General features: G+C 47.5%; 1 protein-coding gene across 1 annotated transcript; it reads right to left on the bottom strand.

The window, feature by feature from the left end:
* Positions 1 to 999: 999 nt before the first annotated feature.
* LOC109747809 (probable LRR receptor-like serine/threonine-protein kinase At4g31250) lies at positions 1,000 to 9,710 on the bottom strand. Its single transcript, XM_073507537.1, has 2 exons — positions 9,608 to 9,710; positions 1,000 to 2,588 (listed from the first exon to the last, which is right to left on the bottom strand). Exons 1-2 carry the CDS (start codon positions 9,708 to 9,710, stop codon positions 2,041 to 2,043), a joined length of 651 nt encoding a protein of 216 aa, XP_073363638.1. The 3' UTR covers positions 1,000 to 2,040.
* Positions 9,711 to 12,740: the final 3,030 nt, after the last annotated feature.

The following is a 12,740-nucleotide window of genomic DNA, read 5'->3' as shown; positions in this document are numbered from 1 at the left end:
ATTGGAATTACAGTTAAATAAAGTAAATGAAATGAAATTAAAATTTAAATGAAAACAAAATGATGAAGTTTTATAGGGAAGAATAAAACCCTTTAAGAAGAAAGAAAATAAAAATCAGAAACAAAAAATAAAATAACGACGTTTTCTGGGGAAGAATGAAACCCTTCAAGAAAAATTAAAATAAAAAACTACAAATAAGACAAAATAATGAAGTTTTCTATGGAATAGTGAAACCCTTTAAAAAATATAAAAAATAAACTAAAACAAAATAATCAAGTTTTCTATGTAAGAATGAAACCCTTTAAGAAGAAAGAAAATACAAAAACTAGAATAAAAACAAAATAATGAAATTTTTTAGGGGAAAATGAAACCCTTTAAGAAGAAAGAAAATTTAAAAATAAATTGCACACAAGTACGCCCTGAAATTACACTTTTGTAATATGCAAAAAATAATCATATATAGTGCAATTTTTGCTCTCTACTATAATCTACACACATGGTCTATCATATTTGCGTGTATACTTACTTACACACACAAAAATAAAAATATTTTTTTTCTAAGAAGAAATCAAGTATAGTGGCATTTGTACCACCTTTAAGAAGAAAGAAAGTAAAAATAAATTGTAATTTTTTAGTTATGTAAGAATAAAAATATATAGTGAATTCTACATAAAAACAAAGTTTTTAGACAAGGAACGAATTAGTGGCATTGGTATCGTTCTTAAAAACAGGAAATGAATTAAAAACTAAACATAATAAAACAAACAAAATTTTCTAAGAGAGAGTAAATTAATGACATTGGTATTACTCTTAACAATAAAGAAAAAAATTGCACACAACATTGGAATGAAATTGCACCTTTTATAATATGCAGTGAATACACATACAACAATGCAAATTTAGCAGTCTAGTATAATTTACACAAATATTGTATAGTACTTTCATGCATTCATACACATAATAATAGAAAAATGTATTTAATTAGCCAAACAATTAGCATTGTTATTACCCTTAAGAATAAAGAAAATAAAAAACAAAATATTTCACACAGTTAGCACAAAGTGCAATTTTTATAATATGTAGAATAAATATATAAGAGTGAAGTTTCCGTACTCTAATGTAATTTGTACATGCATACATTTACACACACTCAACATCCAGAAATACACGTAAAGAAAAAAAACTCAACTGAAAAATAGGAAAATAAAAGCGTACATGTGCAAAAAAATAAAAGCAAACCCATGGGAAAAAGCATGCACACACCAAAATCCAGCCCAAGAACGAAATTGACTGACCCAAAATAGGAGTAAGTCGAATCCAAACAGTCCAGCCCAGTATGATAGAAAAAAGAAAAGCTACAAAAATCTAAAAGCACACTCCAACGGTCAGAAAATCGACTGACCACAAAACTAAAATTCAGCTGACTGAAATCTAGCTAAAGTGTACAAAGAACATAAGCATGCATGCATGGGATCTCCCGTGCATGGGAGTCTCTTTTCTGGCAAAGCAATAGCCAAAACAAACATTTGAGAACAGATTGAAATCATGGAAAGGAAAACAACCATCTAAAACTGGCATTATTGTAACTATGTGGCTTAAATAGGCCAAATGTTGAAGAAATAAAGTAAAATATTGGCTTTTGAAAATACAAGATATGACGCTGTATACAAAAAACGGGCGTGCAAGGAAAAGTTGAGTTTGTTAGCACTTGAGTAGAAACAAAGGCAAGCCGACCAGACCCTCGACATCGGACGTGCATTCCAAAAAAATACGACTAAGATATGAACGTTAAGAAGATAGAAAAGAAACTTCAAATAATAACAAACAATTAGAGAGAACCATACATGGAAGGAAACTATCTCTTGGAGAGCTAATCATGACCAATCTAAAATTAAGAGATCGGAGGTCATATATTTCTATAAATAATGCAGCAAATAAGTCATATGAATCCATGAATAAAACATGTATAAATCGTTATGAAATGACAATTTATCATACCGCAACAAACACATCATAAAAATTACATCAGATGAATCACAATCATACACGACTTTGCGTCTTCCTTGATTTGCTTTCCTCAGAGGGACAGACGGGGAACACAGGCTGGCCGCACATGCCAGGGGCGTTGCCGGCGAAGCTGTCGCGCCGAAAGTGTCCGGTGCTCTTGGGGATAGGTCTGGTGAGGTTGTTGTTGGACACATTGAAGCTCTCGAACCTGGCGAGGTCGAAATCAGGAATGGTGCCTTGGAAGTGGTTGTCGTTGGCATTGAACCTTATGAGGCCGTGAAGGTGGCTGAGTCCGGCGGGGATCTCGCCGGAGAAGTCGTTCCTGGAGACGTCGAGCGCGTGGAGCTTCCCGAGGTTGCCGAGGGAGCTCGGCAGGGCGCCGGAGAGCCAATTGCGGCTGACGTAGAGGTGGGTGAGTTCCGAGCAGGCCGAGACGCCCGCCGGGAGGCCACCGCGCAGCGTGTTGTTCTGCAGGCTCACCACGCGGAGCGCCGGCGCGGCGCAGAGCAGCTCCGCGTCGATGGTGCCGTCGAGGCCGAGGGACTGGAGATCGATAACCTTGATCAGGCCGGCGTCACTCGTGTTAGACTGTATATATATACGTAGACTTGTTTATACATAGACTTGTATATACACTTTGTATATTGTACCTTTTACGATGTCTTCCGCTGCCGCCGCCGCTATCGCCGCCGCCGTCGCCGCGCCGACCTCTGTCGCCGCTCCCACCGCCGCGGTGCCGGCCCTTGCTCATGTGTCACTGTTCCTTGCCTCGCGGCCTCTTGCAATGGCCTACCGTGCGCCTGTGTCGCCCGCATCCCCGATCGGATCGGGTGTCCCAGGCGATCGTGCTGCCTCGTCGAGGGCTGCGGTGCCCTCTGGCGCTGATCCTTCTGTGGGCGGCGTCTCTGCGCCGGTCCATGGTGGGCCGCCGCCATCGTCGTCCTAGCTGGCGCCGCACTACGGTGCACCGCCCCCACAGCAACCCTACGGTGCCCCGCCGCCACCCTACGGCGCCCCGCCGCCTCACCTCTACGGTGCGCCTCCGTCGCACCACTACGGTGCGCCGCCGCCGTCACCCCACTCGGCGCCCCCGACGAACCCCTACCCGGCGTCGCCCCAACCCTACCCGGCGCCCCCGCTCCAACCCTGCCCGGCGCCACCAGGGGCTGTGGCTGCCTCGCAATATGGGGCTCCGGTCGCGGCATCCTACGGCGCCTTGGTGGCTGGTTCCCCTGGATCCTAACCACCCTACTCAGTGCCTGCTGCGCATCCCGGGGCGGCCTCGTCGTGAAGGAAATATGCCCTAGAGGCAGTAATAAAGTTATTATTTATTCCCTTATATCATGATAAATGTTTATTATTCATGCTAGAATTGTATTAACCGGAAACATAATACTTGTGTGAATACATAGACAAACAGAGTGTCACTAGTATGCCTCTACTTGACTAGCTCATTGATCAAAGATGGTTATGTTTCCTAGCCATAGACATGAGTTGTCATTTGATTAACGGGATCACATCATTAGGAGAATGATGTGATTGACATGACCGATTCCGTTAGCTTAGCACTCGATCGTTTAGTATGTTGCTATTGCTTTCTTCATGACTTATACATGTTCCTATGACTATGAGATTATGCAACTCCCGTTTACCGGAGGAACACTTTGTGTGCTATCAAACGTCACAACGTAACTGGGTGATTATAAAGGTGCTCTACAGGTGTCTCCAAAGGTACTTGTTGGGTTGGCGTATTTTGAGATCAGGATTTGTCACTCCAATTGTCGGAGAGGTATCTCTGGGCCCTCTCGGTAATACACATCACTTAAGCCTTGCAAGCATTGCAACTAATGAGTAAAGAGACTTGCCGGTAACGAGATTGAACTAGGTATTGAGATACCGATGATCGGATCTCGGGCAAGTAACATACCGATGACAAAGCGAACAACGTATGTTGTTATGCGGTTTGACCGATAAAGATCTTCGTAGAATATGTAGGAGCCAATATGGGCATCCAGGTCCCGCTATTGGTTATTGACAAGAGAGGTGTCTCGATCATGTCTACATAGTTCTCAAACCCGTAGGGTCCGCACGCTTAACGTTCGTTGATGATATAGTACTATGAGTTATGTATGTTGGTGACCGAATGTTGTTCGGAGTTTTGGATGAGATCACGGATATGACGAGGAACTCCGGAATGGTCCGGAAGTAAAGATTGATATGTGGATAGTAGTGTTTGATCTACGGAAAGGTTCCGGAATCCATCGGAAGGGGTTCCGGATGTTTCCTGAAATGTTTGGGCACGAGAACACTTTATCTGGGCCAAAGGGGAAAGCCCACGAGGTTTTTGAAAAGCGCAAAAGGAAGTTTGCCGGAGTCCAGGGGCCAGACCCAGACGCCGGGAACCCTGGCGTCTGGCCCTGGAGTTCGAGAAGGACTCTTGCCTTTTGGGTGAAACCGACTTTGTGGAGGCTTTTACTCCAAGTTTTGACCCCAAGGCTCAACATATAAATAGAGGGGTAGGGCTAGCACCCAAGACACATCAAGAAACACCAAGCCGTGTGCCGGCAACCCCGTCCCCTCTAGTTTATCCTCCGTCATAGTTTCCGTAGTGCTTAGGCGAAGCCCTGCGGAGATTGTTCTTTATCAACACCGTCACCACGCCATCGTGCTGCCGGAACTCATCTACTACTTCGCCTCTCTTGCTGGATCGAGAAGGCAGGGACGTCATCGAGCTGAACGTGTGCAGAACTCGGAGGTGCCGTGCGTTTGTACTTGGATCGGTCGGATCGTGAAGACGTACGACTACATCAACCGCGTTGATAAACGCTTTCGCTTAAGGATCTTCAAGGGTATGAAGATATACTCCCCCTCTCGTTGCTATGCATCACCATGATCTTGCGTGTGAGTAGGAATTTTTTTGAAATTACTACATTCCCCAACACGTCGATGGGTCTTTATGCACCGCCACACGCTCACGCTGATCCGTGCGCGGTGCCTTCGCCATTTTACTTCTCGCATCTGCTTCCAGTCAAGCTCGCGCCGGACAACTACTTGTCCTGGCGTGCCCAGGTGCTGCCTCTTCTGCGGAGCCGCTATCTGGAGTGCTACATTGACGGATCCATCCCGTGTCCGCCCCCTCAGCACCCGGCATATCACACATGGGTGGCCCAGGATCAGGCCATCCTCTCCGCCATCCAGTCCTCGCTCACCCCGAGCGTCTCGTCGCTGGTCATCTTCGCCGCTACGTCTCGGGAGGCGTGGGCGGCGCTTCACACCAGTTTCGCCTCTCAGTCTCAGGCGCGTGCCCACTCTATACGCACCGAGCTGGGTGAGACTAAGCTTGGTGACCTCAGCATCACGGACTACTTCAACAAGATGCGGGGTCTCGCCGACACGTTGGCCTCAATTGGCCAGTCACTGCAGGATGAGGAGTTCACCACTTTCGTGCTTAACGGGCTTGATGATGATTATGACAACCTTGTTGAGAATGTCCATGGACGTGATGATCCGCTCCCACCTCATGAGCTCTATGCACGACTCCTTGGTCGTGAACAGCGCATTAAGGCGCGCCGCGCCTCTCCCGGTTTCGCCTCCGCCAATGCCGCGACTCGTGGCAAACCCCAGCGGGCATCATCTTCAGGTGGCAGACCGGCGCCGTCTACACAACCGGCCCCGCGGGGCAATGCTCCGACCATCACGGGCGGTAACCGGCCGGTGGCGTGCTGTTCTTCTTGCGGTGCTCCGCAGGCCTGCCAGCTGTGTGGCATTGAGCGCCACCTTGCCTCTCGCTGTCATCGTCGCTACAAGCAAGACTTTCTGGGCCTCGGCAACAATGGCAAAGGGAATGACAAGCAGGCCGCCACCGCGGTGACGAGTCACGATCATGGCCGCACTCCGTCTTACTCTATTGACCCTACATGGTACATGGACACGGGAGCTACGAACCACCTCACCAACGACATGGGCAAGCTCTCCACTCAGGAGCCATATCGTGGCCATGATCAGGTGCACACAGCCAATGGAGCAGGTATGCGCATCTCTCATGTTGGTCAGGCATCACTTCTTGCACACAATTCCCGAAAACTGCATCTTTCTAATGTTCTTCGTATTCCCACTGCTTCGCGTAGTTTGTTGTCTGTTCCACAACTTACTCGTGATAATAATGTCCTTACTGAGTTTCACCCTTTTCGTTTCTTTATCAAGGATCGGGACACGAGGGTCGTTCTGCTTAGCGGTCGTCTTCGCGGTGGCTTGTACGCACTTGACACGCCAACCGCACCTCCTATGCAGTTTTCTCCTCAGGCGTTCAGCGGTGTTCGTGTGTCATCTACACATTGGCATGCGCGCCTTGGTCATCCTGCTGCTCCTATAGTTCGTCATGTGTTGCATCGCCATGAACTACCAGTTGTGTCCAATAAAACTGCTGAAACAATTTGTGATGCCTGTCAGCAGGGCAAGAGTCACCAACTTCCGTTTTCAGAGTCTAGTCGTGTTGTGAAACATCCTCTTGAGCTTGTGTTTTCTGATGTATGGGGCCATGCTCAAACATCCGTTAGTGGCCATAAGTATTATGTCAGTTTCATTGATGCTTATAGTCGGTTTACTTGGCTTTATCTTATTAAGCGAAAATCTGATGTGTTCGATGTCTTTATTCAGTTTCAAGCACATGTTGAGTGTCTCCTTATGCAGAAACTTATTCATGTTCAATCCGACTGGGGGGGTGAATATCACAACCTCAATACCTTTTTTAACAAGCTTGGGATTTCGCATCGTGTATCTTGTCCTCATACACATCAGCAGAATGGAACCGCTGAACGTAAGCATCGTCATCTTATAGAAACTGGCCTTACCTTGCTAGCTCATGCCTCCGTGCCATTTCGGTTTTGGAGTGATGCTTTCTCCACCGCGTGTTTCTTGATAAACAGGCTACCCTCACGACTTCTGCATATGAAAACTCCTCTTGAACTCTTGCTCAATGAAATCCCAGATTACACTTTTCTAAAAGTGTTTGGGTGTGCATGTTGGCCTCATTTGCATCCATACAACAAACGTAAGTTAGAGTTACGGTCTAAAAAATGTGTTTTTCTTGGGTATAGTTCCCTTCACAAAGGGTACAAATGCCTACACGTTCCCACCAATCGCGTCTACATCTCTCATGATGTTGTTTTTGATGAGAATGTGTTTCCTTTTCATGCACTTCCGACTAACTCTGCAACTCCTATGCCACCTGTTCACTCGACCGTACCTTTGCCTGACCAATTTGTGGATGTTGCAAATGCTCCTGTGTTGCTCCCTAATCATGCTGCAGGTATTGGACGTGGTGCTCAGCTCGAGCTACTTGATGAACAGGTGCCGGATGCTACTCCGTCTCGAGACGTGCCTCTGGAGCGCGACGAGGATCCACTGCATGGGGCATGCATAATGGGCGCCACGGCCCCGCGGGTGCCGCCCTCGCCCGGGTCTGTGGCAACCGCCCCGCGGGCGACGCCCTCACCCGCCTAGGTGGAATCCGCCCCGCGGGGGACGCCCTCACCCGCCTCGGTGGAATCCTCCCCGCGGGGGACGCCCTCACCCGCCCCGCGGGCGTCGCTCCTCCCGGCCTAGTGGTTGGGCCCTCGGCTACCTCGCCCGGCCCGGCAGCCACCTCGCCCGCGCCAGATGGGCCGGCTTGGTCTGCCTCGACGCCACCGGTCTCCCCGCGAGCTGGTTCGCCGGCTTCCTCGTCTCTGGTGCCGTCGCCTGAGCTGAGCTCGGTCTCGCCAGCACAGCCGGCTGCTGCTGTTCTCCGACCTCGCACCCGCAGCCAGAACGGGGTTTTTCAGCCAAAGCAGCGCACTGATGGGACTGTCGCATGGCTCGCTGCCTGCATGGCACACATTACCGCTGATCCCACTGCCGAGCCTCGTCATTTTCAGGTTGCACTGGCTATTCCTCATTGGCGTGCAGCAATGGAACAGGAGTTTCAGGCTCTGCTTCAGAATAACACTTGGCGCCTTGTTCCCCCACAGTCTGGTGTTAACATTATTGATTCCAAGTGGGTTTTTAAAGTCAAGCGACATGCTGATAGTTCTATTGAGCGCTACAAGGCGCGGCTCGTTGCCAAGGGTTTCAAACAGAGGTATGGTCTTGATTATGAAGACACGTTCAGTCCAGTTATCAAGCCCACTACCATTCGCTTGAAGTTGTCTTTGGCTGTTACTCGAGGATGGTTCCTTCGTCAGCTTGATGTGCAGAATGCTTTCTTGCATGGAGTCTTGGAGGAGGAGGTTTATATGCGTCAGCCGCCAGGGTTTGTGGATCCGGACCGTCCTCACCATCTCCGTCGTCTGGTTAAGGCGCTCTATGGGCTCAAGCAGGCTCCCCGTGCATGGCATGCACGCCTCGGCTCTGTTCTCCTTGGGTTTAATCCCTCCACTGCTGACACGTCCCTGTTTCTTCTTCAGCGTCCTGAGGTTACGATGTATTTGCTGGTTTATGTTGATGATATCATCCTCATCAGTTCCTCAGATGCTGTTGCAGATCGTCTTGTGGCTGCCTTGAGTGGTGATTTTGCTGTCAAGGATCTAGGTGCTCTGCACTTCTTTCTTGGTCTGGAGGTTTCACGCTCTTCTGTTGGGCTCACTCTTACTCAGAAGAAGTACTCTCTGGACTTGTTGCGTCGTGCTGGAATGCTGAAGTGTAAACCTGGCAGCACCCCGATGTCGGCCACTGATCGGTTGTCTGCTCTTGATGGAGATCCTCTCTCATCTGATGATGCTACCGAGTACCGCAGTCTTGTTGGTGGTCTCCAGTATCTTACTATCACCAGACCAGATGTTTCTTATGCAGTCAACCGTGTCTGTCAATTTCTCCATGCACCCAGGACATCTCATTGGTCAGCCGTGAAGCGGATTCTTCGTTATGTCTGCTTCACTTCTTCTCATGGCTTGCTTCTGCAGCCTGCGCCATCTTGTGAGATCTCAGATTTTTCTGATGCAGACTGGGCTGGTAGTCCTGATGACCGGCGATCCACAGAGGGGTATGCAGTGTTTCTTGGCTCTAACCTGATTGTCTGGAATGCTCGCAAGCAGGCTACAGTGTCTCGCAGCAGTACGGAAGCTGAGTACAAAGCAGTGACTGATGTGACGGCTGAGATCATTTGGGTTCAGTCCTTGTTGAGAGAGTTGAGAGTCTCTTCAGCTCATCCTCCGGTACTTTGGTGTGATAACATTTGTCCTACATATTTGTCATCTAATCCGGTGTTTCATGCTCGGACGAAACACATTGAGGTTGACTATCACTTCGTTCGAGAACGTGTTGCACATAAGCTACTTAGCATCAAGTTCATCTCATCAAAGGATCAACTTGCCGATATCTTCACGAAGCCTCTTCCACAACCACAGTTTGTAGGCTACAGGCGCAATCTTAACTTAGTTTGTACTTCAGGCCACAGTTAAGATTAAGAGAGGGTGTTAGACTGTATATGTATACGTGGACTTCTTTATACATAGACTTGTATATACACCTTGTATATTATACCCTTTGGTACTTATATATAATGAGATAGCCGCACCCCCTATAAGGTGTCGAGCAGTTCTCAAATCATATATTTTACAACTCGCGCCGTTTTCGAAGCACCTGACGGTCTCTCCCCACTTCGAGGCGCTGCCGTCGTGGCCGCCGCTGCCGTCGCACGGGTCGGTCGACGCGTCCCAGCCGAGCATGCACAACTCACTGAACCCCGGTGTGCTGAACTGAGAGCTCTGATTTTACTGACGTGAACTAAGGAGCCCGGGATATGGCTGCATGCATGGCGCTGGATGGCACTCACGAGTCACGGCCTCACGGGTCGTCGCAATTGCATGTGGACAAAGACGGCGAAGATTTCAAAGTCCGGTGTGCGTTTGGCGCGGTGTTCTGGCCATGGCAACAAGGTGGAGGGGCCAGATGCCGGCCGGGAGGAAGGAGGGAGGGGCGTCATCCGCGTCTTCCGGCCGGCCGGGGCGATGGCACGAAATGGTAGATTCCAACACGCCTCACGAGTCGCGCCTCGATCATGGATCCAGTCATCCAGCCACCGGGGAATCTCTTCGTTTGATAAACTGAACAGAGATCTCATCTGACGTAGTACAAATTTCATAATTTGGAAGGCATATTGGTTGCGTCCGTGTTGTTTGATTGATCGGCCGATTCGTCGGTGACTATGTGGAATCAACCAAACGATTACTGGCGGTTGTCGCTCCCTTCTTCGTGCACTACACTTCAACATTTTTTAAGACATACTTCCAATCTATTCATGATCATTAATTACAATATAGAGAACACCGGAGTTAATAAAAATTACAACCATATCCATGGACCACCTAGCGACAAGTGCAACTTAATAAATTTGTGCAATGATGTTTGTTCACTCTGTGTACGACTTATGAGGCTGGTGCTAGGCGCCAACTGGCTGTAGCCAACTAGAAGACAGCCTCCTCGTCAGCCCTTGGACGTGCTCAAATCACAGCCATCAGATCGTACGCCGGCAGCCCGCCCATGACTCGCTCGTCGCCTCGCTGTGAGCGTCTTCTCGCAGAGGACAACACCGATGTGTCCCCTCGGCTGCCAGAACACCATCGGTCGTCATAGCACCTCCCTCACAACCTACAGCACTGTATCACCACACTGTCTGAGCGTCACAAAACAGTTTACAGCATGGGGGCATCCGTAAGCAACATCGGCTCGTAGCACACGCAACATCCATATATAGCAGCACCGCTCTAGCGTCGCAGCACGTTTGCAGCATGGGGTCATCCCTAAGAAACATCGGCTCGGAACATACGCAACATCCATAGTAGCACCGCCGGCATATCGCAAGACGGCTGCAGCACGGCTCGCAGCACCGCCGCCCACAGCACCTTCACAAAACCGCCTGTAGGGGAACGTGTTACACACACACACACACAAAAACGCTAAACAATCACATCCAGAAAAAAAGACTACTTGTGTGCTTTTTTTGTTGTTGGTTTAATAACTAGAAAAAAAATGACTACTTGTGTGCTTTTTCTGCTGCTAGTTTAATGACTAGAACAAAACAGTGAAGTGAACCAAACTTAGTAACTAATCCGATGCTAAAATTCCAAAGAACAGCAATGAGATTTGGAAACACTATGCACGATCCATGAGAAGAAGAAATGGAGAATTTGCCTAGTGGAGGGTAGGGGTCATCGCGAGGGACTCTCTGGTAACTCGTTGCCTTTTTCTTCCCTTTCTTTCCAGCTGCCTTCCAACTATCGGCTGGCTCTATAGTTGCAGGTAATCTGTGTGCTGTTCCCTGCGTGTTTATGGATAGCTGCTGAATATCGACACACACAGCTACTTTTTTTCCTCACAGAAAATAAGTTAGTACTACTTATTTTCCCTAATCACATAAACAGTCAAAAGGAAACTAAGTTGGTTTGATAAAACAAATCTGAGTGTGTGTGGATGTTAACAGTCAGCTGGTTTGAGTGTGTGTGGATGTTAACATGTCATTATGCACAGTGAACTGCCACATTCACATATTTTGCACTGCTAGTCTGATACTAATACAGAACCATACTAATTTTAGAAAAAGTGACAAAGAAACCATATTGGGAATCAGCTGGCAAAAAGTTAGATTTTATGATGTTGATGTTTTGTAAAGCCAGAAAGCCACATGTCATTGTTAATGACAAGGACCCTATGCACAACTAACCAGGCTTTGTGGATTATTTCTCCTCTTTTATAATCTTTGCGACCGCACGGAGCTAATTTTCTCCATTCATGGAACATGACACATGAACATCAGTATGCATTGATTTATGAAAGAGACAACCTAGCATGGGCAGCAAGAGCCACTCAGGCTAGCCAAGGAGACTGCCCATGAAACCACACCCCAAGGCCAATTAAGCCTTGAGGGAGGAACAAGACACATGCAAGTCATCCTTGGCTATCAGAGATAAGGCTTCTGTAGCCATCTAAGGCTTGCTCTCTGCTAATGCATCACCACTACTGAACTTCGGTCTCTTCTATTCTTGGTTTGCAGTATTTCTTCCATCCAACATCTATTTATATATGCATGTCCTAGAGAAGAAGATCTAATCGTTGTGTTTGCTGCATGTAGGCCTCTACCAGAGTATCTTATCATTGCCCCCTTTTGGCTAGCAGAATATATTCTAGATGTCAACTTATATGGAATGTCAAATATCACGATATACAACTTTATGTTGCATTTTGAATTATTTGATTTTTCCTTGGGATTTGTGAGATGTAAGCATTTTGACTCCTCTGAAAGCGATTCTTGATATGATGCTCAAATCTTCTTAAAGCTAGCCAGCATGATCAATCCCATATCATTGCTCACCCGCAAAAAGAAAATCCCATATCATTAATAAAGGACACGGAAAGTTGAGTTGCGTATCTGATTTACAACATTATCACTATAATGACCAAACAGAGGGAACACACTACTGTTTACACAGCACAACATTGAGCGATAATTTCGTCTTTAGATACTTTGAACGTATTTTAATCTAACAAACCAAGCTACTCTGTTGACAGTATAAAATGTAGTAACCCTTCTATTAAATAAATATGCATTATGCTCACTTATGTTGTTTTCCACCACCGCCGGATGTGTTGCCATGCGGCACAGCATGGCTCTCGGCAAGTAGTGTATTTGCCGAGTGTTGCCTTTTTGCCGAGGTCTACTCTCGGCAATATCCTATGTTTGCCGAGATGCGCCTGTTGCC

The sequence above is a fragment of the Aegilops tauschii genome, chromosome 2, assembly GCF_002575655.3.
Source record: "Aegilops tauschii subsp. strangulata cultivar AL8/78 chromosome 2, Aet v6.0, whole genome shotgun sequence".
NCBI classification, from domain to species: domain Eukaryota; kingdom Viridiplantae; phylum Streptophyta; class Magnoliopsida; order Poales; family Poaceae; genus Aegilops; species Aegilops tauschii.
The sequence above is the reverse complement of the archived record's forward strand: the minus strand, read 5'-3'. Positions and strand labels throughout refer to the sequence as shown.

Coding starts and splice junctions, on each gene's coding strand:
- LOC109747809 (XM_073507537.1), bottom strand. CDS start 9,710: ATGCTCGGCTGGGACGCGTCGACCGACCCGTGCGACGGCAGCGGCGGC. Junction 2,589..9,607: donor CAGGTGCTTCGAAAACGGCG/CGAGTTGTAAAA, acceptor TACAGTCTAACA/CGAGTGACGCCGGCCTGATC.